Source organism: Hipposideros armiger, unplaced genomic scaffold (genome assembly GCF_001890085.2).
Source record: "Hipposideros armiger isolate ML-2016 unplaced genomic scaffold, ASM189008v1 scaffold_1270, whole genome shotgun sequence".
NCBI lineage: Eukaryota > Metazoa > Chordata > Mammalia > Chiroptera > Hipposideridae > Hipposideros > Hipposideros armiger.
Window position 1 is genome coordinate 118,977 of NW_017732620.1, and position 27,316 is coordinate 146,292.

Below are 27,316 nucleotides of genomic sequence, written 5' to 3' on the forward strand. Positions count from 1 at the left end.
CTTCCTGAAGCAGTTCTGGAAGACCTCTTTCGTGAGTGTCTTTAGTTGTGCTGCCATGGCTGCCTCAACGTCCTGAATTGATTCAAAATGTTTATCTTTCATGGTCATTTTGACTTTGGGAAGAGCAAGAAGGCATATGGTGCCAGATCCAGTGAATAAGGTGGATGAGGACACACCGTAATGTTTTTATTTGACAGAAATTGCTGTACCAGAAGTGATGTGTGACACGGAGCCTTTCCGTTGTGATCAAAACCTACAGTGAATGCTGCCTGCCAAGTGTCATCCAACAGAAAGGCAGGGATCTTCAATACTGGAATCGGTGCATCGAACCTTAGTAACAGTGTGTGACAAGTTTCAGCTTGTTCGGTGCAGGAAGTCAGGCGTGAGCTACGGTTGGAGAAGGTGTGTTTTAAAGTGTGCCGTCAATCATCCTCCATGATGACAACACTCCATGTCACGCATCGCTTCCAGTGCAGTGGCTCTCCCGAGTTGCCTGATCCCAAAGAATCTGCCTGGCACGCCGCTCCGAGGGCCTGGGTGCTGCTGTAGCCCTCCCTACTGAGCTGGTGCCTGAGCACTGCCACCCACAGCGCCCTCTGCAGGCCTCCTCCACAATAGCTGCTAGAGAGAAGGTGGTAAGAGAGAAAAGAGGGTGTTTATTCCCAGCCTACTAGTCTTCCATCAGCTGATTTTGACTCTACCACAGTAGAGCTTCCAGAGCGAGCTGCGTCTGTGATGGGCAACGGGAGAACCTCCAGCCCCTTGCCAGTCATTTCCATTTCCCACTCCTTTTCTGGCTGGTCCTGTTACCAAAACTGCTTCCAGGTGTTGAACAGTTGGCCTGAGGTGGCAAGGCAGGGCAGCTGCTGTTTGAGGCTGTATTTGTTTCAATTCTCAACACCCCTCAGCTGGGAGATTGATCTCCCTCTGCTTCCTCCCGTCCTTCCCACAGACTGGCCAAACAGACCGACGCCTGATGGCAGGTCCGCAGTGAGCTTCTGCAAGTTTCCTGGGAAGGAATCCTCCCCTCAGGACTGGCCCACCCCGTGGTGTAAAAGGGATCAGAGAGAAACAACTCCTGTCATCAGGGAAAGAGAATGAGGCCACTTACAGAGTCGCCACTTATTGGCCATGTGGCCTTGGGCAACTACTTAGCCTCTTCGAATTTCAGTTTTCTTATCTATAAAGCGGTGTCAATAATACTTCCCTTGCACAGTGACTGTTGTTGCGAAGTACTTATCTCACAGTAGGCAGTAGTAGCTACCAGATTCTATACCACCCGTACTTAAAATCTAACTGACAGGGGCAAACGATAGTGCATATTTCTATATTAATGCATATCTCTATAGCAATATAACTCGCCAGTGGAGGGTATGGATTTTGAGTGACTTTTCCAGTGGTGCGTGAAGGTCTCCCTTAGTCTCCCAGCAGACTAAGACCACTTCTTTTCAAGGTATTTGTTTGGGTTTGGGGTACCCATCTGTGGCTGTATTACAAAACAAAGCTTACTGTCCACCACAGATGGAATCCAGGGACTTTATCCAGTTGACTCTGATCCAACCATGGATAAATAGGTGAAGAGTCTACACAGTGTTCCAGAGATACCACTAAATGGACACACCTAGTTTACACCGGGAGAGGGGTTGAGGGGGTGGGAATCACATGATGATAGCATGAGGCCTCTGCCAAGTTGCATTTGTTCCCCAATCACAAAAAAGATGATTATCAGCTTTGACACTGGAATGGCAGGCCCTCCATCAGTGACAGGCAGTAACCAACAGACCCAGGTAATAAACAACTATCTTTATCCTGAGTTGTCTAATTGTTTTCCAGTTAGAGTTGAATGGACAACTAATCCACAATAACCAATTTACATTTTCAGATAAGAAAAACAACAGGTAAATCAGGACATGCTTTACCACTTAATATTTTCACCATTAAAACGATTGATTTTTTAAAAAGGACCTTAATTTGTGTGAAATTCAAACATGCACAAATTATTTAATCATAGGCAGAAGTAAACATGCAAAAACATCAATAGTCTACAATAAAAGCGTTCACCCGCTGGCTCTGATTCTGACAACAATTCAAGCAGGCTTATGCATGACCCATGCCCCCACACAGAAGGAAAAGGCAGAAGCCTGCACCTGTGACAAGGGTCCTTGTGATATCCCTGTGTCCCAAGTCTCCCCAGAGAGCCACAGAGCCTCCGAGCTACATTATTGTGTTGATTCCTTTGGGTGAAGGACTTGTCACCAGGAGGCCCCAATTAAATTGTCCCAGATGTGTTTGGGTTTACAGGTCTGTGCTTTTATCCGGCCCTTCATTACCTGGTTCATAATTTCTGCAAATTGCGGCAGTTTACTCAGCTCCACAAGATTCAGCCAGGTCATATCCAGGATCCAGCGAAATGGTTTGGGAGGGCAGGCTTTCAGATCCAGAGCAGCTCCCCCTGGGGAAAGGCACAGTGGAATCAGGTCAGCTTGTGCCTCATTTTTAGAAATTTACTTTCTAAGTAATAGAAACGAGATAACCATATTACAGAAAACATGGGAAAATTGGAAAATAATCACATTACAGAAAATGTGGTTATCTTTTTTTGGGTACATTTCCTTCAAGTCTTAGAGCTTTATTGACTGATTCACACCACGTTATAAGACACAGATGGCAACCCCTTGTCATTTTTCCATGCAAAGAATTGTTCTCAGGTAATTATGGTTGTTTGCCTTTTTATTTATTATCATTTTTAAACAATCTGAAATGTATAATTTTGCTATCAATGAATAGGCTGCTGTTTTTGAGTGTGATTTTATAAAGCACTTAGGCATCACTCCTCCAGCAGTTTGATATTCTATACTATTTGCTACCAGATCAACAGGATGGGTAGATGAATAGATTGATATAATACACCTAAGCATTTTTAAGGGGGTAACTAATGTTCAAATCATTGATTTATTGATTTATTGAAAAAAGTATTTATTGAGCACCCTCTACATATCTGGCATATTCCAGGCACTGGGAAAGCAGAGAAAACCAAACAAGCCTCTTGTTCTCACACAGCCTGTCGGAGAATGTGAGGTATAGTGTTGGATCGTATTTTGAAGCAAACCACAAGTCAAATAAGCATATCCAATGTGACAATCTTTCACCAGGATACAATGGCTATATTTATAATTTCAAAATTCCTCCATTGCATGTCATTGGTAATGTTTTATCATAATAATTCCAGCTCGGTTTTTCTAATTCAGCTGTATGCAAAAACAGTGATTCTGGAACTTTTATTTTTAATTTAAAAAAATATTTTAATTAAAATATAGCTAACATAACAATATCATATTAGTTTCAGGGGTACAGCATAGTTGTTCAATATTTATATACCTAAAGAAGTGGTCACCGTAAGTCCAGCAACCATCTGACACCACACTACGCTATCAGAATATTATTGACTATATTCCCCATATTGTACATTACATCCCCATGATTTACTTGTTTTATACCTGGAAATTTGACCCTCTTCTTCCCCTTCCTTTTCACCCCTCCTTTAAAATTTTTCAATTACAGTTGACATTCGACATTATTTTATATTAGTTTCAGGTGTACAGCATAGTGGTTAGACATTTATATAATTTATGAAGTGATCCTCCTGACTCGTCTAGCACCCACATGGCATTATACATAGTTATAACCATATTATTGACTATATTCTCTATGCTTTACTTTATATCCCCATGACTACTTTGTAACTACCAATTTGTACTTCTTAATGATTCTGGAACTTTCAAATCCTATAATCTTCCTGAAGAGCTCACTGAATCCCTCCACATCATATACCAACCCTTGGGCAAAAAAAGGGGTGGTGGGAGCTACAGGGCCCTGCTTCCCGCTCTGGCGTCTCCCTGAGAAGAGAATGAGCTGCAGTGCTCCTTTCATGCAAACCCCTTTGCTCCACCAGTGGGCTCAGTGGTTCTGAGCGCCACACCTTTAGAACACAGACACCTTCCTCCCACCACTCCACCCCGTTACACCCGGTGACACAGGAACACTTACTGTGCACTGTTTCTGCTAAAACCGAGTTTACTGTAGAAGCGACCACTAGAGTCACCTGCAGACTGAAGAGAGTTTGCTTCTCTAACACAGAGACAAAGTCACCCTTTTCTTCTTGGTTGTATCCAAGAAAAAAAAATGTTTTCATGTGACCATAAGCTTCAAAGACATCAGGAAAGGACATTTGAGCTACATCAGTGTTTGCAAACATATTGTCCACCTAAACCAAACCAGAACAATCACAGCCGATCCTATTCTCCCCAAATACCCTGGCTCTGACACTTGCTGGCTGCATAAACTTGGACAAAGAACTCGATTTCTCTGTTTCCTCTTCTGTCACATGGGTGCAATCATAGAATCTACCAGATTGGTTGCTGTGAAGATTAGATCAATTATTGTATGCAGAAAGCTTAGGACGGTCTTGGTCCATAGTAGAATCTATATAATCATTAGCTATGATTTTGACATTAACTTTTTCTCTCTGTTTTCAAAGGCTTAGGTCCCACCCAACCAGGAAGTAGAGCACACCCCTTACGTGTCTTTTGACCATGTTTCACGACAAAAGAAAGATGATATCTTTCTAAAATAACCAGGCAGGGAAACAGGTATATCAATTACTCTCTAATGCAAGATGGTCCCTGGTATTTATTTCATTTTTCAAAGTGCCTGACATTCTCAATTGAAGCAGGAAGTCAAAGGCACCTTCGAAATATTGCAGAAAACAAGGAGAAATTGATACAAAGGGACAGTCACTCTTGGGAAATCAAATGTTTCTCCTATGATAAATAAGTCTTTTTTCCACCATAAGCACTGAGTTCAAAATGATAAAAAATATCAATGATCTAAGGACCATGTTTATTAACTTCATTAAAAAAACATTAAAATCCAAGTCATGCCATGTTTAAAAAATAATTTGGTCAAAATGTAAGCCAGTTCAAAACTAATACAAACTGTACAATAAGCCAGTTGGGTTTTTCTTTTTTTTAAACTATTTTACTACTGAGCTGACTGTACTTCTGTCAATCAACCTATCATTCAGTCCAAATTAACCTTCCTAAAGCACTGCTCTGTTCATGCTACTTCCCTGCTCATAAAGCATTCGATGGCTCCCTATTGCCAAGCAAATTAAATCCAAGCTCCTCTCCCTGGCTCTCTTGGTCTTGGACAATCTGGTTCTGCCTGACTCTTCAGTTTTATGAACTGGGGTCACAGATGTGCTTTACAACCCAGATATGCAGCTCTCTTTATTTTCCTGTGCCAAAGCTGATTATCCTCACAAATTCCTTCCCCACTCTGTTGCTGTATTTCTCAGTCTCCTCTGATTTACATACTTTGCCTCGAAGAATCCTGTCTCTTTCTGATAATAGCTCTGGCTTGGCTGGGTTTGCTGGGTGGGGAGGGGTGAGGTGGGGCGGGACTGTGTCCTGATGAGGACGTGCCTCAGACCTGACTGTTGCCCTCTAGTGTCCACTTGTCTCGGTCACAGGCTGGGATCCCTGGACTGTATTCCCTGAGCAATTCCTCTCTGGCCTGCAGCGACATGGGGCTATTATCCACACAGACTGGCCCTTTGTCTCCGGTTACAAAGTCCCCTCAGCTTCCTGGTTTGAATCCCCAGCCTCTGCTGTGCACCAGCCCTCTTGGCATTTCCACGTCCACACTCCTGCCTGCCAAACCTCAGGCTTCTCCATTGAGCCAATCCCTCCACCAACGCTGTAATGCAGCCTCCATGGTGAATGTGGCTCCGGGCAGAACGCAGGGGCATCTTTTATCTGGATGTTTCTCGAGCACCCTCCTCTACCCACCTGCTTCAGGAGACAGGGAAGAGACAACGATCTTTGCATCAGACCTCCTTCCCCTCTGACTTCCTTGTCCTCCCAGTGACCACTGTGGGCCAAGCGGCCATGTTTCCCACCCCTTTCTATTACGTATCTGTCTCCTTCCCAGGGGTTACACCGGCAGATGGGATTCAGGAAGCAAAGCCAGCCCACGATAAGGAAAGACCCCAAAGTATACTTCCCATTCCACTTACATCCCACAGATAGGAGGCTTTCCTAAAGTTGCGAGGCCCATTTTGCTTCCTAGATTCCCACATGCCTCAATGTCTCCCCTCCCCACTGCCAGTGCCTCAAACACTGGGATGTGGCCCCAAGTCCAAGTGAGGGCTTCAAGGTGACCGAGGTGAGTCAAAGTATTGTAGCTTTCTAGATTTGGTAAATTCAGGCTCATTTTATTTAAACGTCCCATACACCACAAGCCCATACGTCTGGACGTCTCTCTAGAGCCTGCCCATCTCTCCCAGGTGGTATTTATCCTATCCCCTGGGCCCTCACAGCCTCTTGCACTTGGAGGGACCAGGGGATCGCTCTCTGAGATCACACTGCTAGTCAGTGGCAGAGCCCATTTCGTTTCCCTGGTTCCTAGTCCTGCGCACGCTTAACTGTACCACGCTGTCTCACTCCTGCATACACTTTAAGACACCAACTTCTCCAGATGTATTAGACCTGAGGGAAAAATAGGAACTGGACAACATATTCCAATTTCCTTTGAGCTGCAAGAAATAAAACGTCAAAGAAATTTCAGTGATTATGCAAAATTGTTTATAAAGTTTCCAGAACGAAACTAAGAAGAATGATAGAGTAATAAGAAGTTACAGGTACTGCCTCTTATTATAAATTGGATGATGAGGGTAAAAATATGTCATGTCCTATCACCTTGTAGTATGAACTTGGAAATATTCTACATTTTCTTCCTAGATCATCTCTGTTCCCATGGCTGTGGTTGTTATTTCTATGCCCTGTCTTCTGACTTCTAAATTGTCTGGCCTATCCTTTCCAACCGTCTGCTGGATATCTCAAATTCAGCATGTCTGTGTAGTCACCAGAGCTGTTCAAAACGTTCAGTTTCCCCTCCTCCCAAGCAGATAAAGGGATTGCATTTCTCTGCTCCCTTTGAAGTTGGATGTGCCCATATGTCTTGCTTTGGCTCATGAAATATGAGTGTAAGTGACATGTGTCACTCATGGGGTCCCTTTTAAGAGCCAGCATCCCACCCCTCCACCATAGTAATTATGGAAGCAATCTGGATTCCTGGGTGACCATGACAAGCGCGCTGAGCAGAGAGTGAGCGAGAAGGTACGGCTTTGTTAAGCACTGACGTTTTGGTATTGTTTTTATGGCCACAAAACCTATCCTACCCTGACTGAAAACTAGGTCCCCAAATCACATTCATTATCTCCCTGCTCTTAACACTCCACACACAAGTTCCTCCTTCAACCAACCAGACTGGAAAATCTCTGCGCAGACCAGAAGCCTTAGACTCGTTTCTGACCCTCCTCTCAGCTCTTACACCCAGTCAGTTGTGCTTCTATGAGCCCTCATGTCTGTTTCTTCCTTTCTATTGCTGTTGTTCTTACCCTCGGCTGGAGTGCAATTCCTGTAGTTGAACAGACTCCCTTGTTTCTCTTTTCTCTAATCCTGTATGTGTCTGCCAAAGTAATCTTCTAAAGGGCAACAAAAGATTCCTAAAGCACCCCGTCACCACCTCACACAACTCATTATTTCTTATGAGATTAAGAAAATCCTTCCTTTGTGAGAATTAAGGCTCACAGTTACATACTGCACTCATTTCTTTTCTCAGGCGGTTCTGTCTCAGCGTGGGATGTTCCCTTCATTTCTACCTATCCTTCAGGGTCCATTTCAAATGCCACTTTCTTCTTTTGGGGGAGGGGGCAGCCAGAAAATGATTTATGAAACTATATACAAAGAGCAAAAAACATAATAATTGCAACATTTCCGCCATGTATCAAAAACTCAGAAAAGTTCATGGCTTAACCTGCAGAGGTATATTTTCCAAGGAGCTTGTATTGATCTCACGAACCATACATAATTTCTCCCTCCTTTTAAATGTTAACACTTTGTTCTTAGCTGTCTAAAATCACTTAGGTTATTTTGCCTCATTTTCCAGTTATTTTTAAAATTCTCTTTATCCCATTAGGAGACTGTTCCTTCTTTTAAAGCAATGTCTGATTTATTCTTGTATCCCAAACACTAGTATGGTGGGTTTCCATAGTATGTGCTCAACAAATAGTTGTTGAACTGAATTGAATGAAAATACTTTTGTCTTCTTAATTGTACTTTTAACATGGAGATAAGCAATGAATAGGATTAACTTCAAATGCGAAATACATGTGCACCTTTTTTACAGTCTTAACAGTCATTACTGCCTTGCTTAAAGAATTGCTCTCTTGCGACAGAAAGCTCATCACAAGCATCACTTTCCCTCCCTTTGGCATCTGTATCTCCTAATCATGGGCAACAATGATCAACTTTCACTTAATTATATACTAAAAATCATAATGTTAACATAAACCTGAAATAAGTTATCTTGAGTAATTAGAGAAAAATGAATGGAAATCAGAAAGAAAGAGGTATAATAAATAAAGAACTTGTTCTATGTGTTATAGAAATGGGTTTACAGTACATCAAAGAGCACATCGAAAGCAACACCCTTTATATGTCACACCCATATATTCCAAACCCTTCACCTTTAATGAGGGCCTGAAACTCTCTGTGCTTCACTGCTCCTCTCTGAAGATCGATCTTCAGGGTCATGAGGAGAATAAAGAGGAATTTGTGCTTTTCATACAAGCCTCTGACGGAGTATATAAAAACTTCATAGGTCAGGTACTCAATAATATTTGTAATTCTCTTCTGAGGTAGTGGAGACTTCTCAGATCTGCAACGCATTTTAAAAAATCAGGTAAGTAAAGAGCTTTTTCTAAGCAAGTATGTACTAACAAACATTTTAAGTTGCTGCTCTGGGGCAAAGGGCGTGGGGCCCTACCTGGCCATGGACTGGTCAAACAGCTTCAAGAACTGGGCCAGAGAGGTCTGGTACATGACATTGACCATGCTCATCTCCGTGATGAGGAAGTAGAGGATGCTTCCACGGGTGGCCACGGGCCGGAACTCCTCCTGAGCTGTGTTTATCTTGATCTCTGTTTCCGCTGCCACATGTAGCTTTTCACTGACTTCGGCCGCTGTCAGCTTGGTGGTTCGGAGGACACCGATGAGAGATTCGTCATCTACCAAGGAACCTAAAAACCAAAGAGCACAAGATGGGCAAGCCGAAAAGCGAGGTGCATCACTTCTGAAATCATCCTGTTAATGTTCTTTTGTCTTTTATATCAGACCAAATTTTTTTTAACTTTTTTCTATTTTTAAGATTTTATTGAGGAATTGGGGAAGGGGAACAGTGTTGGGGAATTGGGGGAGGGGGAGGGGAACAGCCAAGTTGTTGTCCTTCAATCTTAGTTGTGGAGGGCGCAGCTAGCTCAGCTCCAAGTCTAGTTGCCATCCGACCGCCCATGGGCAGCTTGTGGCCACTCTGTTCAAAGTGCCCTATTTAATCTTAGTTGTAGGTGGGCATAGCCCACCATCCCATTCGGGAGTCGAACTAGCAACCTTGTTGTTAGGAGCACATGCTCTCACCAGCTGAGCCATCCTGCCACCTGTTGGCAGCTCAGCAGCAGCTCAGCTCGGGCATAGCTCACTGGCCCCTGTGGGAATCGAACTGGCGACCCTGCTGCTCAGAGCTCGCTCTTAACCAAGTGAGCCACTCAGCTGGCCCCATCCTATTAATTTTCAACTCCACTCTTCAAAGCCCACAGGGTAGGGGACAGAATCTTAAGATACCAAAAGTCTTCTAGTCCCACTACTATCCAATGCCTGAATTCTTCTAAATGTTCCTGCCAAGAGGTTCCCCCCAACTCTGTTTGGAAATCTGCAAAAAGGTGTTCTCAAGGCAGCCCACATGACTGGTCTTCAAATAGCTGAAGACAAAATCATGTCTCCATCCACCCTGGTGGTTTCAGCTCTTCCTTATGTGACGTGTCTTTTGTTCCCATTATCACCCTGGGTGTTCCCCTCAAAGCGCCATGAGCTTGTCCATCCAGCTTGTCTCACGGTGTGAGCTGATCCCCATGTTACACACCAGCTTGCAGCTGAATGGTACACTCTCTGCTCCTTCTTTAGTGGACCAGCCTTTGCCACTGACGACTCGGGTCCCTCTATGTCTCTAACAAAAGTAAATTGGGGGATAGTGGAAGTGTCTCACCAGGAACAAAAATCCTAATTTTATTTTCAGTTTTACCGTTCACTATTGTTTTTAATAGAAATAACACATCTATGACGATAACTTCAATTTTAAGACACGGAAAGACACTTGGGACATGCTGAGTTAATGGTCCCGATATCAGCAAATAGCAGTGTTCTTGTCTACCCTAGAATTCTGGGGTGCAGGGGAATGCTTGAGTGCTACAGTAAGGTGCTGAGTCACTCTGATGGGCCTGCTAGGTCTATTAGGGAAGTTCAAGGTGTGGTTAACCTCACAGGAAAGAACTCTTGATCCAGCACACTCTGGCTGGGTTGGTGAGGAGCCCTCAGCTCTCTTTGGTAATATTTAGAATACCCAGAGGTATCCAAATGGTGGGAGAAGTCACTGGACCAAGTGATGGACAACTTCCCAGCACACGCAGTGCAAGTAACGCAGAAAACAAGGACTTTTGCCCGAGGTCACCTTAAAAGTAGTGATGGAGACTGTTGTGAGAGTAAGGCATAATGTACTTCAAGGAAGTTAAGATTTTTTTTTTTTATCCAAGGATTAAAGTGCTGCTGGAAAGTATTTATTATTAGACTGCTAATCAGTGGTGGAATTTAGGTTGCTCTAATTTGTCTACTACAGAACAATATAGTGTTTGTTGATTTTTTTTCTTTGGATAAAATATTTTCAAATATTCAGAGAGAGTCCATCCCCAAATGAGAGTGTGGTATGATGATCTGACTGCCCAGAGGAGACCCTATTCCTGAATTCTAGGTGGGAGGTAAGTCAGATCAAGGGTAAGCTGGGCTTTGGGTGCTCAAGTGCCTTCAACTGAGATTACACATGTCATAGCCCACTGTGGTAAATGCATTTCAATGACAAATGAGAGTCAATCTGAAAAAAAAATATATTGAGCACATTAGTTTCCTTTGGGCAAGCAAATTAGCCTATTATGAGCTACCTACCTCTATTGGGAGTCCTTATTTTTCTCAGGAGAGAGCAATTATATCAAGAAAACTGTTGTTATTCTCAAATGCTCAGATTCTGTTTGCTACATCAAAAATCAGACTCTCTGCCGTCCCTCTTTAATGTCTAGATGGAAAACTGCCTCATTTATTTTTGCATTGATAACTATTTCCTAACATCTGTAATCGTGAGGGCATTGAAAAGAGGGCATGACACATACTTATTCAGAATCTATTATTTGATTATTTCTTAAGAACACAATACCTTTTGTAGCACTTAATTTGTAGAGGAGGTTATCTTCAAGTTCTTTCATCTTCTGCTTGTTAAAAGTCACATCCTCCAAAAGTTTAACCCTCTCAGACTCTAACTCCTGTTATTAAGAAACAAAAAATAACATCATAACTGTAATTACCTGTTATTATGGCAAATCCAATTTAGTGTTTACTATCAATTTTTAGAAGTTTAAACCAAAGTGCCTTTTGCATGACAGAAGAAATTACTATCATTAGTCAAATCTGTCTTTCTGTAACTTTGTTCCTCTGGAAAATCTTTTTAAAAATTATGCCCACTAGCTTTAAGATTCCAAGGCACTTACACTGGCATGCATGGGATCACCCTGCTAAAATAATTTTGCCCAATCATCCCCAGCTCTGTTCACAGCTCTCTGTTTATTTAAATCAGAGGGTCCCATTCTCTTGGCCTTGTTCTCACACTGCCTCTGTGAGAAATGTTAACTTTATTTGTAGTCAGAAGTGGTAAAAACAAAGAGGCATGAATCAATTATCAAGAAGCCAAGACGCGACCCAAGCCAAGTGTGAGCTCTTGGCTGGGGACCTGCCTATGGGTACTCCAGGGAGCTGGTTTGCCATAGCCAGTTGCCAATACAAATCCGTTCTCCATTGTTTTGCAGCTCCTTCTACCAGCAGGGTTAAACTGGATGTTTGAGAGGTATTTTTTCCTACATAAATGATGTGTTTTCTTAAATTATATTTTTTGAAAATTTCAAACTTTCAGAAAAGTTGCAAGACTTATACAATGAACTCTCATATACCTGTCACCTAGATTTACCAAGTAACATTTTGTTTTATCACTCTGTGTATGTGTGTGTGTTTGTGTGTGTGCATCTTATCATTATTGCTATTACTATTATTATTGCTGAGCCATTTGCAGATATCATGATCCTTTATCCCTAAAAACTTTAGCCAATCTCCTAAGAACCAATGCATTCTCTTACACAACTATAGTGCAATTTTCAAACTTGGAAATTTAACATGGATATAATACTCTTGCTAAATATACAATAAACTGAAATTGTCTCAATAGCATTTTTATATCATTTTTTCTGATCTTATCCAGATCACACATTGTACTTGGAATTATGTTAAAAGGTGTTTTTAAACTGCTTAGTTGAGAATGTTTCTTGAAAAATGTCTCAGAAGTCCCACCACTTTCAGAAAGTCTTCCTAAACCAGTTTGTCAGTCAAAAGCCACAGCGCAGCATTCATCTGTGCATCTACCCTGACTTGCATCACAATCTGTGTGTAGATTATGTCCCTCTGATTAGATTCTGTGCATCTAGAGGGCAGCAACTTCTATTCTTTCTTGTATCCTTGGCAGCCCTTGTCTTGAAGCTTTGCAGAGAAGGAACTTGACCCAATAAACATTTGTTAAATTGAAGTGTGCTGAACTTGGTTCAACAACTTCATTTTACATTTGGAGAAACTGAGGACCCAGTAATATGAACTCCAAATAACATCCCGATATAATATGCCCAGCTTGTCACTGGCAGAGACAGGCTTATCACCCTTGTTCTCCAACTCCAAGACCAGGATACACTGCCATTGTACTATGAGGTTTGCAGGGTTTGGTGAGGTGGCAAGGAAAGTCATGGCTGTTTGCAGGGGAATAGCTAATGAATTGTTTTCATTAAAATAGGCACCCCGGGTGGCAGTATAGGAGTATGTGAACAACATGAAGTCACATTAGCTTCCTCTTCACTATGATATGAAGAAATGAGCATCATGGTACAGTGGATACGTGTGAGATTTACAGCGTGACTGGTAAAGTTTATCTAAGAGGTTTGGCAGGGTGGAAAGTCCATGTGCTCTTATAGGTTAAGACCCTATTCTCTCTAGTCTTCATTTTCATCTGGAAAATGGAGGTGTAAGAGCAGGAGTTAGGAGGGTTAAACTCTATATGGTTGGGATGTCCTCCTGCAGCTTAAGTGTGCATTTTGTTTTTTCCAGCAAGCTTGGAGTGAGCATCTTAGTGCATCTCCTGAAGAAGAAGCTAAGGCCCAGAAGAATGGGTACGGGGTGCTCTGGGGACACGGACTGTAGCCTTCCTTACACAGTGGAGTGGCCCGCCTTACAGAAGTTAGTACTGCTTGCATGGGGGGTCCAGAGCAGTGAGGAATCACCCCAGAACAGACCAACGGCACCAGGCCATGAAGGAAGGGCTGATTTTCAACAGTGGACACCACGTGGTCCTAAGAGGTGATGGAGGCAATGAATTGAGGGGCTCAAGTTTTTTTTGCCTGACGGTGGAAGTGGACAGGACTCCCTTTCTGGACTGCATAAGCCCTGGGTTGCTTGTCATTAACTAAGATCGAACAGCAAATGAGAGTGGAAGCTGGGAATGTGCCCCTTTTACTCCACCAGGCTGGCCGCCTTCCCAAGGTCGGCCCCACACTAACCATCTCTATTAACCAGGTAGGAGTTTCCATCTCATTTTACTGAGTCTCTCTGCTTCTTTGATGTATCATTTCTCTTTCCCTTTTTGAATGTCTTTCCTCTGTTTTTATGGCCATTGGTTCATACCTTTTGCCTTTCCTCCTTTCCTTGTCCAGTCTTATCACCTTCCCATTTTATGCCTCTCTGGTCTTATTATTACTAATCTTGCCTTTTCCTTGAACCCTTACTACTAAAATTAATTATATTTCAGCAAATATAAACATTCTCTGATATTATGAAAATATATTTTATATGTACAAATATATAAAATTATATTTTATGTAAGTATATTTTATATATAAAATTTACTATTTTCTGAGTTTATTCTAAAATTAGTTTAATCTTGTAAAATAATTTCCCTGCCTTAATGCAAATTTCATTTAATTAAAATAAAAGTATGGCTCCCTACGTTATTAGATTCTTAGACTGTAGTAGTTGACACTACTACAGCAGTAATAATGCTCATTCAGAGGAATTTATTTTTCTCTTGAATCATTATGTTATTGAATTTTTTTGGTATACCCAAACCATTCACCCACAGGACTATAAATATTAAAGTAAACATACTCAAAGGTTTAAAGGCAGAAGTAGGAAGTGGAAAGAGTGGTGTGTGTGTGAGTGTGTGTTTGGAGTTGGAGGAGAGTTGAGTTAGTTACATTAAGTTCTTGACAGGACTTGAGACTGTAAAACAAATATTTGTTAACAAAGGTAAACAGGATTTGCTTAATGTGTTTTCTTTTCCATATACTTAACAATTTCTCAATACATTTGAAACATTTATTATAGTTTAGAGTAAGTCCTAAGTTCTTTACCTTGAGAGATTTATTACCTGTTTCTCGGTTAGAATTACTCTCCTTAGTAATTGATTCTCAAGTCCTTTCATCGTAATGGTAAAATCAATGACTGATGTTTTAGCATTGATCTCAGGGGTAAAGGCAGGGTTTGGTAACTTTGTAGTAATATAAAGTTTAAATGAATCCATGATATCACATTCCTTATCACCGATTTTTACCTATAGCAATTCAAATATAAAGTTTAAAAAACTTAAAGGACAGGACAAGGAATATAGGTTCAGTTTAGGAAAGAATTTACCAAAGGTCAGTGCTGTGAAACTTGAATGAACCGCAAAAGAAAGTTGTAAAATTTATAATAAAGCCTATTTCTTTAGAATAATCTAGATTTGTTGTCCTGCTTGAAGGTGTTTTTAGCCATGACACCAAGCAAATTGAATAAAAAATTTATCTAAAACAAATGTCGAATAAAGGAAAACTCAGTCAAGATTTGACTGTTTCTTTCCACTTGAGAAAATTGTTTCCTATTATGGAAATGTATCATGTTTATAGAAAGTGTTATTTCTTTTCACATTTTACATTCATATCTGAAGCATATTTGACAACAGAAAGGGTTAATGAAATTTTCAAAGAAAAAAATGCCAACATATTTTTTCAGAAAGATAACATTTATCTGAAACACTACAATCTGCAGTATATTAAAAAACAACAGGTTTTGCTATCGAAAATTCAGGTGGAAATTAAAACATTTTAAAATGACTTAAATTTTTAATTAACCTTAATCCTGCCTGTGACTGAAAACCATATCGCTAAGGACTGCCACCTTCTCAGGCACCATGCTTTCATGCTGTAGAAAAGAATCTGGGGTCTTTTCAAAGACCTTCAGAAATGGCTATTCTACAGCCTCCTCTGGCAGTTCAATACAGCATACTCGTATGAAAGAATTTACATCATGAAGAATTTCTTTCCTAAATAAATCTATCTTTGTTTACTTATTCACTAATATTCATAAAATTAAGTTGTCCAAAGTGAAACTACTCAATTAGAAATGCTGTCATTCATCAAAAAAAAAAATAAATAAATAAAGCTGAAGAATCCTAAAGGTAGAGAATGACAGCAATCAGAAAAGGAGCATTTATACTGGAAACAATTATAACCAACAATTAGGAACAGTATTCCATAGCTTCCAGCAAAGCCCATGACTTTAGACTGAAAGTTAATAAAGAGAGAAATGAACAAATCAATATACATAGATTTTATTAAAATGCCATTTTCTCCAGTGAGACAATACAGATTTTATTGTATATATGGCTTACAAAATTGATTTTTTTGGAATTGCATATATATATATATATATATATATATATATATATATATATATATATATGGTGTGTGTGTAACACTCATATATACATCTATGCAATAAAACCTGTATTTATTATGACTATGTCTTTCCTTAATATATTATTCAGTTTTGGCCAAATGGCTACTCTTACCAAGATATTGTATTTTTTATACACTATATATATACGTAAAATATATTACGTAGTTTCAGCCAAATGGCTACTCTTACCAAGATACTGTGTTTTTCTTGTATACTACATAATTTTTTAAAAAACAAACAAAAACACTGAATATGAATTTGGAATTTTTTTTTCCAGTGTACCAAATACAACCACCTGAAAGAAACCGCCTTCACTGCTATGCTCAAAAAGATAAGTAGATGTCACCATTGTTCTTTTTACTTTACTTCTTCTTCTTCTTTTTTTTTTTTCAAAGCTCACCTTGAAACTGGTGCCTGATTTAATGAAATTCTTTTCTAATACATTATCCAGGGCCGGATCCAGCTCTTCACGAATGTCCTCAATGAGAAGGGGTCGGCCCAAGGAAAGGCTGTCCTCCAAGTGTTTGCGGAAATATTTATGGTTCAGAGATGTCACCTAAAAATAAAGAGTTCATCACTATATAAATGTTAGAAAAAACTGTGCCTCTTTCTAAGTGGAAACCGAGAGGTAACAGAATTTTGAGGACTATATAGGAAGACCTGTTTATAAAAAATAAAAGTAACAAATGAAAATTAATTTTCAAAACTCGGTGAGTCATGATCATGATTTGTGCAAGTCTTGGAGGTGTAATGGGTTCTCTCTAATTGAAAGAGGAGAATCAAATGGTATTCCTTAGCAAAGCTACAGATGGAAGAGCAGTAGTCAAGGATCAATCCTTTTGAACTTACATTGCTAAAATTACTGAGAGAAAACAAAGTAATTTGCATATTTGTGATATGCATTTACTTTCGCAGGACTTCGATGAGATGAGTAAGCGATAAGAAAAAAAGAGCATAAAAGTTAGAAATGATATACTGAGTCAAACCAAGGGTGCATCCATGTATCCTGTCTCTAACAGTGGCACAATGGAAGAGTCCGATACTTTCCATAAAATCAACCTAAAAGACTACACATTCACTTTTTATATGCTTGTGAAATATAAAGAATATTCTTATAAAATATAGGAAAAAATTTTTAATTAGAATTTTGAATGCCTGGCAGACTTTCCCATTTGAAGATCCACGTTTGTTATTAGTTAAAATAGACACACGGGGCTGGTTGATCTGTGCATGAACCAGTTGGCTTTGAACTCTTACTTCTCCTCTGATCCTTCCCCTGACTAGGTATGAGGATTCGCAAAGGCTCAGTCCTCAGCTATCTATCTCCTTATAGTCCATCTTCCGAGTTTAACTAAAGCCTTCATGCTGCTGTGAATGCAGATCTTAAGACATGAGGAGATCCATTGAGAGAGCAAGTGATGATGGGAGTGGAATTTAAAAATATTATCTCTCACTTGCTATGAAAAAAAGATGTGGAAGTAAAAATCTAAATAAGTCTACCTTTGTCCTATTTTGGTTACAAAGGAAATAACAAAAAATCCCGCGCATGCAAGAAATTTTCCCCTGTATGGACAGCTTTTTTTTTTTTAATTGCAGAAAAGGAGTTTATTAGGAGTAAAAATACATTTCAAAGAAGCAGAAGTGGACCCAAGCAGTAGAGAATGGCTCAAGGGCCATTATTAGAAAAGAAAGTACACTCCAAAGAGTTTGGAGCGGGCCAAGCAAAGGAAGCTCAAAAGGCCCAAGGGGGCCCAGGGCCAGGGTCAGGGTCAGGGAGTCATCATTAGGAGAGAAAGTACACTCCAAAAAGTTTGGAGCAGGCCCTGAGCAGAGGCAAGGCTCAAAATGCTCTGGATAGCTTTTTTAATACAAATGCTATACTGTGAAAGGCCTTACTATGCATTAATAAGGTAAATTAATCTAAACAAAGAGCTTTAAGTAGCTTATTAAACAAGATGAAACAAGGTCCCAATAAAGCTTAATGTAATTGTCCTGTTCATTTTCCCAAGGAGTAAATTCCATTTTTGTGATTTCATTCCCAAGTGTGCTGGTTAATTTTATGTGTCACCTTGACTGGGCTAACCAATGCCCAGGTAGCGGGCAAACATTATTTCAGGGTGTATCTGTGAACGGTTTTCCAGAAGAGATTAGCATTTGAATTGGCAGACTGAGTAAAGGAGACCACCCTCACCAATTTGAGTAGGCATCTTCCAACTCACTGAGAACAAAAAGGTGGAGGAAGGGTAAATTTGCTCTCCGCTTGAGTTGGGACGTCCATCTTCTGCCCTTGGACATCAGCTCCTGATTCTTGGGCCTTCTGACTCAGACTAGGACTTAGACCATAGGCCCTCATGCTTCTCAGGCCTTTGGGGTTTGGACTAGAACTACACGAGGTTTTCCTGGACCTCCATCTTGCAAATGACAGATTGTAATCCCATGAGCCAATCTCTCATATTTTTTTATATATATCTATATATTTATGCCTAGATATAGGTATGCTATTATTTCTATTTTTCTGGAGAACTCTAATACAACAAACACAGAAACAATAATTTTCAAATTATCAATTTATTTAAGATTATTTTTTACCATCTTCAATACCTTTTATAAATTTGAAATCGTATCTTAGAGTCATAATTTCAGGTTTAGTTCACTTGATTTTTCTTGTGTAGGAACACCACGTGGTAGTCACCTCCAGAGCCTGGGTCATCTGCACAGATACCCTGGTGTTGGGATCTTTACAAAGTGGTCAGTGAATTCTTTAGAGGGAAACCTGGGAATACCTTCCCTTTCCAGAAGTCAGAACTGTAGGTCCTGGAGAGATGACATTGAAGGTGGCCTTGGCGAAGCTGCCAAGGTGGGGTGCACCATAGACATACAAAACATGTTGGTTTTTATCATTTATAAAATGATAAAAAATTTTCATTTTGTTTTCCTTTTCACGTTGAGAAAAAATAATTTTGTTTTCATTTATGTGTTTGTTTAGATGCTGATCATACATTTAGAAAAATAGCATCTTCTAAGGAGAATATAGTTCAGTCTGCTTATATTCCAGCAGTTAATAGTTTTTAAAATATGGAGGTGTCTCCAGCATATTTTTGTTTCTTCTTCAAGAGGGTTCCTTGGTCTGAGTTGCATCAGGAAGGACGTTGCTGAAGGTTAGCAATGAGTTCAATGCCAAAATGGAGAGACAAAGCTATGATCAGGAAAAATAAGAATAACATGAGCAGGGAGGACAACAGCTCGGGGAGGCAAGAGGAATGGAGTAAGGGACAAGTACAGTGAGCTGGATGCAGACAAGGATAGGACAGGCGTGCACTCCTCTGTGAAAGTAGCTCCTCAGCAGCTACATTTCATCGCCTCCATTTCCTTTAACTCTTCCCCTCAGTTTCCACTCCGATCCTTACTAGGATTCCTACGGGTTTTCTAAGTAAACATAGACTGATGCACCAGATTATTCTTAAACATTACAAACTTAGAGTGTAAAGTTAAAATTCTCAAAGAAGACAAGAAAATGACACATTTCTATCAACCAGACACACTGCTAATCAACATTTTGGTAAATTTGTCTTCTTTTCTAAGCATTTTTAACATTTGAATTCTTTCTGTGTAAACAGATCTGTATCCTGCACTTCTCACATAATAGTAAATAAAAGCACTTTCCTTTGTTATTAAAAAAAAACACAGAGTGATGCATTGTGTTCTGGGGTATTAATGAGGTGGAAGTATCTAGGGGGGGTGCTCACGAGTACTGGGCAGTGTCCACTTGCCAGCTAGTCACCAATCTCAGAAGGAAACCTTTCAAAATTCCACCATTAAATGTGGTGGTTTTTTTAGGCTTTATGTACATGCTCTTTATCTGATATCCTATTCTTAGTTTTCTGAAAGTTCTATAATGAATGGGTGATGAATTGTATCAAATGCTTTTTCTGCATTTATCAAGATGACCATATGATTCTTCTGTGTTTTTTTTATTGTAATGATGACACATTTTGGTTAATTCCTTTAAATTCAATAGATATCAGAATTTCTACTCTATATAAGGAACAGTACAGAAAATATAAAGATGATGTAAAACCATAGAGCTGGTCAGCAAGAAGTTTGTGATATAGTAGAGATGAAAGACAAACACACAAAGAATAGTTCAAGTCAGACTCTAAATCCACAACAGAAATGCAAACATTTCTGTGAGGACTCAGGACAGCCTGTCTTTTCAGGACACAGAAAAATCTTGATTAAGGTAGTGTTGGATGTGGACTTTGAAGAATATTTCAGATTTTCATCTGGGTTGTAAGTGAAGTGGGCAGTAGGGTGGAGAAAGATAGTCTCATTAATAGAAATAAGACAAGCAAAAATATGGATCCAGGAAGCTTAGAACTGGGAACAGTTCTAGGAAACAATGAACAGTCCACATTGGTAGCTGAATTGAAATATCAGTGGTAACAAGATCCCTAAGGGAGCCGGGAGGATTGGAATCATGCCCTTTGTCCACCCACCCCACCCCCCGCCCTTAAAGGAACACCTTACTAGACTCCAACCCCAATCCTGGACTCTAGCATGCTATGCAGTACCAAGTATCTGAGCTAAGTCAGTGCAAATGGCTTAAATCACAAGTTCTCCCTTTGCTACTTTCCTATAAGCCAAGACCCCAGGCCCAGAATAAAAGCCACATCCAACACTGGAAAAGGAACAGAGCCAGGGAAATGGATAGAGAGGGGGAGGGGGAGATCAAGAGAGAGCACCAAAGAGAGAAAATATCAAAGCCTTTGCCCCAAATAGATCCCTGTTACAAAATTCAAGGGTGTGTAACTAGCAAACAATTGTAGAGATAACAACTGGATGAATGGTAGATTTAATTGAGGTTTTGGGAGAATTTCATGATTTCAAGATTTCTTACCCATGCATGGCACATACCTGCAGGTCATTTTCCTTTTCCTTTGATTTAATCCAAGTTTTGCCTTGAGTCTGTGGATCTATGAGGAGTGGGTATCTGGTGGCCTTTGTCACAATAATGCCATTCTGAATTGAGAGGTCATCTCCTGGTAATCCCTGCAGCCCCCACTCACCAATCTGAATAACAGTAAATGGGTATGGCCATTCAAAGGAGAACAAGAATGCTTTTGTTAGTAATTAAAAGTATTGCAATCTGAAAGAATTTAAAATTTGGACATATTTTTTCCATTGAGACTATGCAACAGGTTACCCAGAAAAAACCTCAAACTTGTAAATGTGAACCAAATAGTATTAAATTAAAAACACAAATTTATCATCTAATAAATCCTTCCTCTAATAACTCAAGACTAGGTTTAGTCCTTTATACTGAATTTTCATACTTACAAGGAAATACTGTTAAATTGATTGCATATTAAACCTGATTTGAAATTTTTGAAGCATGGTTGCTGAAAATTCAGAGAACATAGGGGCAGGCTTGACATATGGTGACACTGAGTGGGTGGGATTCAGGCTGCTGGAGTTAGCCGAGATAATGAATATATGTAATGGATGTCGGAGAAGATAAGCCCCACCCAGTATAAGCTTCTGAAACTTCTATAGGGTTGTCGGAAAAGTCATCACGTATTTTGTCTATGTTTTTCAAAGGTCATTTATTTATATAAAGAACAAAGATCAATCAATGATATATTGCCTGTTTTGTTCAATAACCTTTTGCCATCGCTCAGTGAGCTTCATAATTCCTGGTTCATAGAAGGACCTGTCTTTATTTGCGAAAAACTGAACATGATGCTGATTTACAGCCTCATCTGAATTGAACATTATACCACGCAAGGAGTTTTGAAGAAAGCGAAACAAGTGGAAGTCTGATGGTGCAAGGTCAGGCGAGTGTGGTGGGTGTGGCAACACAACCCATCCAATCTCCAATCATTTTTGACGGGTGATCAAACTTGTGTATGGTCTCGCATTGTCGCGATGGAACACAACTCCTTTACAATTAACAAGCTCTGGACGTTTCTGGATGATGGATTCATTCAAACTGTCCAATTGCCAACAGTATGCATTTGAATTGATTGTTTGGTTCCTTGGTAGGAGCTCAAGAAACACGACATCTTTAAAATCCCACCACACTGAGAGCATAACCTTTCTATGATGAATGTCTGCTTTTGATGTCGTTTGAGGCAAATCATCACTTCAGGACCAAGACCATTTGCGCACCACATTGTGCAAACAATCTACTTCTCATCACCAGATATCAATCACTTCAAAAAAGGATTGTTTTCCTCACGTTTAATGAGCATATCGCAGATGTTTATAAGCGCCATCAAATGAACTTCTTTGAGTTCGTGTGGAGCCCAAATATTGAGCTTGCTTATGTATCCCAGCTTCTTTTGGTGGTCATGAATGCTTGAATGATGGATGTTCAATGTTTCTGCAATCTTTCATGTCATGTAACGCGGGTTTGACTCGATCAATGCTTTTATTTTATCATCATCAACCTCGGTGGGCCTCCCTGACTGAGGAGCGTCACTGAGATCAAAATCAACAGCATGTAATTTCGTGAACCATCATTGGCACTGACATTCTTGTAGAGCATTGTCACCGTAAGCTTTACACAACTTTTCACATGCTTGACGCACCTTCTTCCCTTTATGGAAGTAAAACTCCAAAATATGGCGAAAATGCACAGTTTGGTCTTCCATCTTCAACTTGTTGTAAAATCTCGAAAACTCAACCAAATTGCTCAATTTTTTTTTAGAATGAAGCTAGAACTGTCAGCTGTCAAATGATATAGCAATAACATAGATGCAAATGGCTCTAGTACTTCCAAATATGAACTAGCGCTATCTGTTGCAAAAATGCATCATGACTTTTCTGACAACCCTATATTTCTTGCCCGTGGTTCTGCTTATATGGGGTACAGGGGATTGCATAGCTGGGGACAGAGAAATTAGGGGAGATGAGATATTATATTGGCAGAAGCTATCAATAACATTAAAAAAATTTCCTTTCCAAATTAAGGGGGAATTGCTAGCCTGCTTCCACACAGTCAATAAAATCACCCGAGATCCAATGAAGCGACTAGCCTCCACCTCCGTTAAATTATCCCATCACCTCCAAAGGCCATAACTAATAAAGATCATCTGGGGACACTGGTAAGGCAAAGTGGCCCATTGTAGCTCCAATGCATTATCTAGTCCCTGGCATGATCAGCTCAACACTGTCTGCATTGGAAAAGATTAATTTTTTAACTTTGAAAGAGAGATCACATGAAATTAACAGCGTGGCATCTCTAAGGAAACAGCAACTGGGGAGCATATTCACAAATCAGAGAAGCAGCTCATGAATACAAATTGCCTGGAAAGCATTTAAAACCACAGGAGCTCTGCAAGATATAGTGAAAATTGACAGAGACATCAAATTCCCAACGAGGAAGGTTCGTGTCATAGGACTTGCTATTACTCAGTCACACCAGGATGTACTGTTGTGCACTGTTGCTGGACACTTAAAAAAGATGGTTAATAATCAGACGAAGGTTCATACCAGTAGTTATGGCCTAGATAATGTCTACATTTGCCTAAAATGTTTGAAAGAGAGTGTGACTCAACAGGACTGGTATGAATAATAGAGGGTTATAAGAAGAGTTCAGTATCAGCAAGTCTGTAACTCACAAATGACCTTCTAGTTCACAACAGTGCAATGGGTATTAATATGAAAGCAAGAGTTCCAAAAATGCAAAGGATTGTTTATGCAACAAATAAAACTCATTTTTGGAGCTCTTAAGCACTTTCCAAACCATCTTTCTAATTAAATGAAAAACAAAAAAGAAACAAATTAGGTGTACCTTGATTTCTTTGTAAGTAAGAAATAAAACGAGACTGAAATTCAAATAATGTTAAGAGGAAAGTAACGCTTACTGTTGGAGGATCCACCAACATTGAAATAAGATTCAGGTTTTCAGTGAAAGGAATCTTCCGTGCTCTCAACTCTATCTCCCACTGATCTTTAAGCAAGAGGTTCCTAAATATCTGATTGAAAGGACCAAGGTAGGAAAGGAATCCGGTGCACAGCAGAATATCACCTACGAGTCTGTGAAGAAAAACCACAAAGTGAGTCACCTGATACAGCTTAAGTTCTCCCATTAAGGAGTTTGGAAGGCCACAGAGCAATTTTGTTTTGTTACGAGGTGAAATCCTTTGCTTCCTGCTTAATACTTGGTGGCCAGACATACAGAGGTCATGCAAAAAGGAGCCCCCAAGCCCTTTTTGGGGTGGAAGTGGCCACATTTGGGGACGGTCAGAGAGCGAGAGAGAAGGCTCCTCCCTGCAGCCTGTAGGTCCAGAGCCTTGACACACAGAGGGGGAAAGCGTGCTGTGCCCTCCCAAGCCTAGTCCTGTTTGGAGTCAGTCTTGGTTAAACTCTTTTTCCTTTCTCATGCCTCTCTCTTGAAGTTTTCTGAGGACACTCATAGTGAAGAGTAGACATCTGGAGCAAGCATCGATTGTCTGGCAAAACCAAACCATAGGAGGAGTACTCTTGTACTGAAAACCCACATTGCTGAACCAAAATTGAGATTAAAAATGTCTCACAAAATTTTCTTTCCTCTCTGTTTTACGAAGAGTGTCTAACTTAAGCTGGAAGCACTTTCTTAGATGATGAGATTCAGAGATGGATATATGGAAATGAAGGAGAAAAGCACTTCAGAGGGAGATGGATTTTATGTTCTCTAGTGTCACAAACAGGTGGCATTTGGGGTGGTGACTAAGCAGGAGAGCGACTATAACAAAGACCAAAATTTGTACCTATTAATCTGAGCTTTGAACTCTTTACTTCGTTGAGTCCATCGGATTTTTTCTCCACTCAGTCCATCGATGAGAGCGGAAGCAGCCTGCATCTTTTTCCGGCACATATCGGCATCGTTAAGCAAATCCTACGTTCATAAAGGAAGAATATCTCAAAGAACTTATTTAAAAATGGTTTAATCAAACATCCATTATAGTCACACATAAAAATACACACAGGAATTTCCTAATGTGCAAAATAAATATTATCTGAAAATACAGAGTGAGTGAAACTTTACTTATTAAAATCTGGTAATTCATTCAAAATATAGTTTTCTTACCTTACAAAATTTCAAGAAAAGCAATTTTTAAGAGAGAATTCAAATCATATAAATTAAAATAATACTTCTATTAAATATTTTCAAAACAGTGTCAAGTCAATAAAATATACCATTTTAAGTCTTGGATTTAATAATAATTCTGAGTTCTTTGCAGTTTACAAAGTATTTTTTACCCAGAAAACTTCTACACAATAGGAGTGTGCCGCAGGCAGCTCTTATCAGATCTCAAGAGCCAACTGTTCAATTTTCAAGAAATGTGGGAGCTGGTGTTCAACACAGCCATTATTAAAAATTAAGTTCTATAAACTTACAATTAAACAAATTATATTAAAAGAAAAGGTAACAAATAACCAAAACTCATCACTTCCTAATTATTTGCTATGTTTTAGTATTATCTATGTGAGGTTATTTAAGTGCATGTGTCTGTCTGCATGATGGAAATAACATATAATGATGTGTTGCGGCACGTTTTTCCAAATCTGTGTTCAGTGTCATCACACTGATAGCCTAAAATTGGCAGTGATGGGAGTACGTAGACCACAGAAATCAACAAACCCTGTGACTCAGGGCTTTCTTCCTCCCCTGGCCCTTGCTCCCCACAAGCTGACAATGGAACATTTCTCAGACCACCACTGCTTACAACCTATCCCATGAGGTCGTATTAGGATCCCCATTTGACAGATAATGCTAGCTCAATTGCCCTCAAATGCACAATTAATAAGTGCATGAGCTGGATCTCAAACCCAGTTTTCTAACTCCAAAGTCAGTACTCTTTGGTATAACATCACAGCTTCCTCATATAGAAAATGATTATTTAAAAAACACAAAAAAGAATTCAAAGTGTCAAAGATCCAAAATAAGTAGACATAGTCAGTGAGTAAGGGCATTCAGGCAAATATTTTTCATGATAAACATTTGCCTAATTTCTAAATACAACACATACTGTATAAAATTTCAGTGCCTCGTTTCAGTAATTTTGGATATTTAATCTCACCATTTTCTCCTTCATTGCTGCGTCAAATTTTGCTCGCACTTTATCCAACTCGGCTTGTTTCTCATCAAGCAGTGCCTGTGCCTTCCCCAATTCAGCATTAGCCACTGATAAGCGGCCTTCTTGCTTGGCCAGGTTCGCCTTAAAAGGAAGAAGTGATTAGTGGAGAGCTGTATTAGTGCTGCAAAACATTTGTGATTTTAATTGGTAAATACATAAATTAGACAATTTTTGCCCTCGATGGTATTCTGAGGTTATCTGTTGCAGTGTTTTCAGCTGGGAAAGCAAAGGGTCTTGGAGATATTTCATTAAAGTTCTTTTTTTCTCTTATTTATTAATGTTCAATATAGAAAACATGGAAAACACAGCATCATATAGGAAGGAGAACAAAAATTACCCATGATACTACCCAGAGATAGTCTGTGAGTATTGTGTTAAGAAGTTGATGACTGGCATTTTGACTTTTTCCCCACCTAATGTAGTCTAATCAGTTCCCCATGTCCTTAAATACCTTTTCACAAACATTAGTTATATGACTGCATAATATGCTACAATTTGGATGCATTATCATTTACTTTACCTTTTTTGTACTTTCAGACATTCCCTTTTTCCTCCCATTTTAAATTATTGCAAATAAAGCTGTGACAAATACTTTTGAGTATGTAAACACTTTGGATGGTTTCTTTGGCAAAGATTCTTTGAAGTGAAATTACTGTAGTTTTTTTCATCTTTTTCTAAGTCCTACAACATGGTAAAATCTGTTTCATGTAAATTTAAAATAATTAATCAGCAAAGTAAGATAGCCCCAGAGCCTTCTGGTGTAGATTTTTTATAACTTTCTCATTCTCTTTCTCAATATTTCATTTATTTGTATTTAGCCCTTTTTCCCCAGAAAATTCTAATGTATTTACATATAACTATGAAAAATTTGCTTTTTAATTATTTAAATCTACACATCTGTGATTATATGGATTTAGCTTTCCATTCTCATTTCTTTTCTGTATTTTCTTCTTGGTTAGATTTCCCAAGAACATATCTCTTATATTTTGTTTTTGCAAAGCATCAGTTCTTAGATTTACTTATAAATTCTGCTACTTCTCTCTAACTTTTTTTTGTTTTGCAACTTATTTTTTCATATTTAGCAATATGTCGTGAACATCTTTCTACATCAGTACATCTTCATTATTTTTAATGACTGCTTAGTACTCCATAACATAGACATACCATATTTCA

At 39.5% G+C, this 27,316-nt stretch overlaps 1 protein-coding gene across 1 annotated transcript in view; it reads right to left on the reverse strand.

Moving 5' to 3' along the window:
- Window positions 1-27,316, reverse strand: part of DNAH8 (dynein axonemal heavy chain 8) — a gene marked incomplete at its 5' end in the record, with an annotated part of 267,299 nt that overhangs the window by 103,201 nt on the left and 136,782 nt on the right. Inside the window, 10 exons of the mRNA XM_019633277.1 lie at window positions 2,331-2,452; window positions 8,591-8,781; window positions 8,890-9,142; window positions 11,377-11,482; window positions 14,674-14,856; window positions 16,420-16,575; window positions 20,934-21,089; window positions 23,888-24,059; window positions 24,773-24,900; window positions 26,087-26,224. Coding sequence (XP_019488822.1) covers window positions 2,331-2,452; window positions 8,591-8,781; window positions 8,890-9,142; window positions 11,377-11,482; window positions 14,674-14,856; window positions 16,420-16,575; window positions 20,934-21,089; window positions 23,888-24,059; window positions 24,773-24,900; window positions 26,087-26,224 — 1,605 coding nt within the window. The remainder of the gene's footprint in view (window positions 1-2,330; window positions 2,453-8,590; window positions 8,782-8,889; window positions 9,143-11,376; window positions 11,483-14,673; window positions 14,857-16,419; window positions 16,576-20,933; window positions 21,090-23,887; window positions 24,060-24,772; window positions 24,901-26,086; window positions 26,225-27,316) is intronic.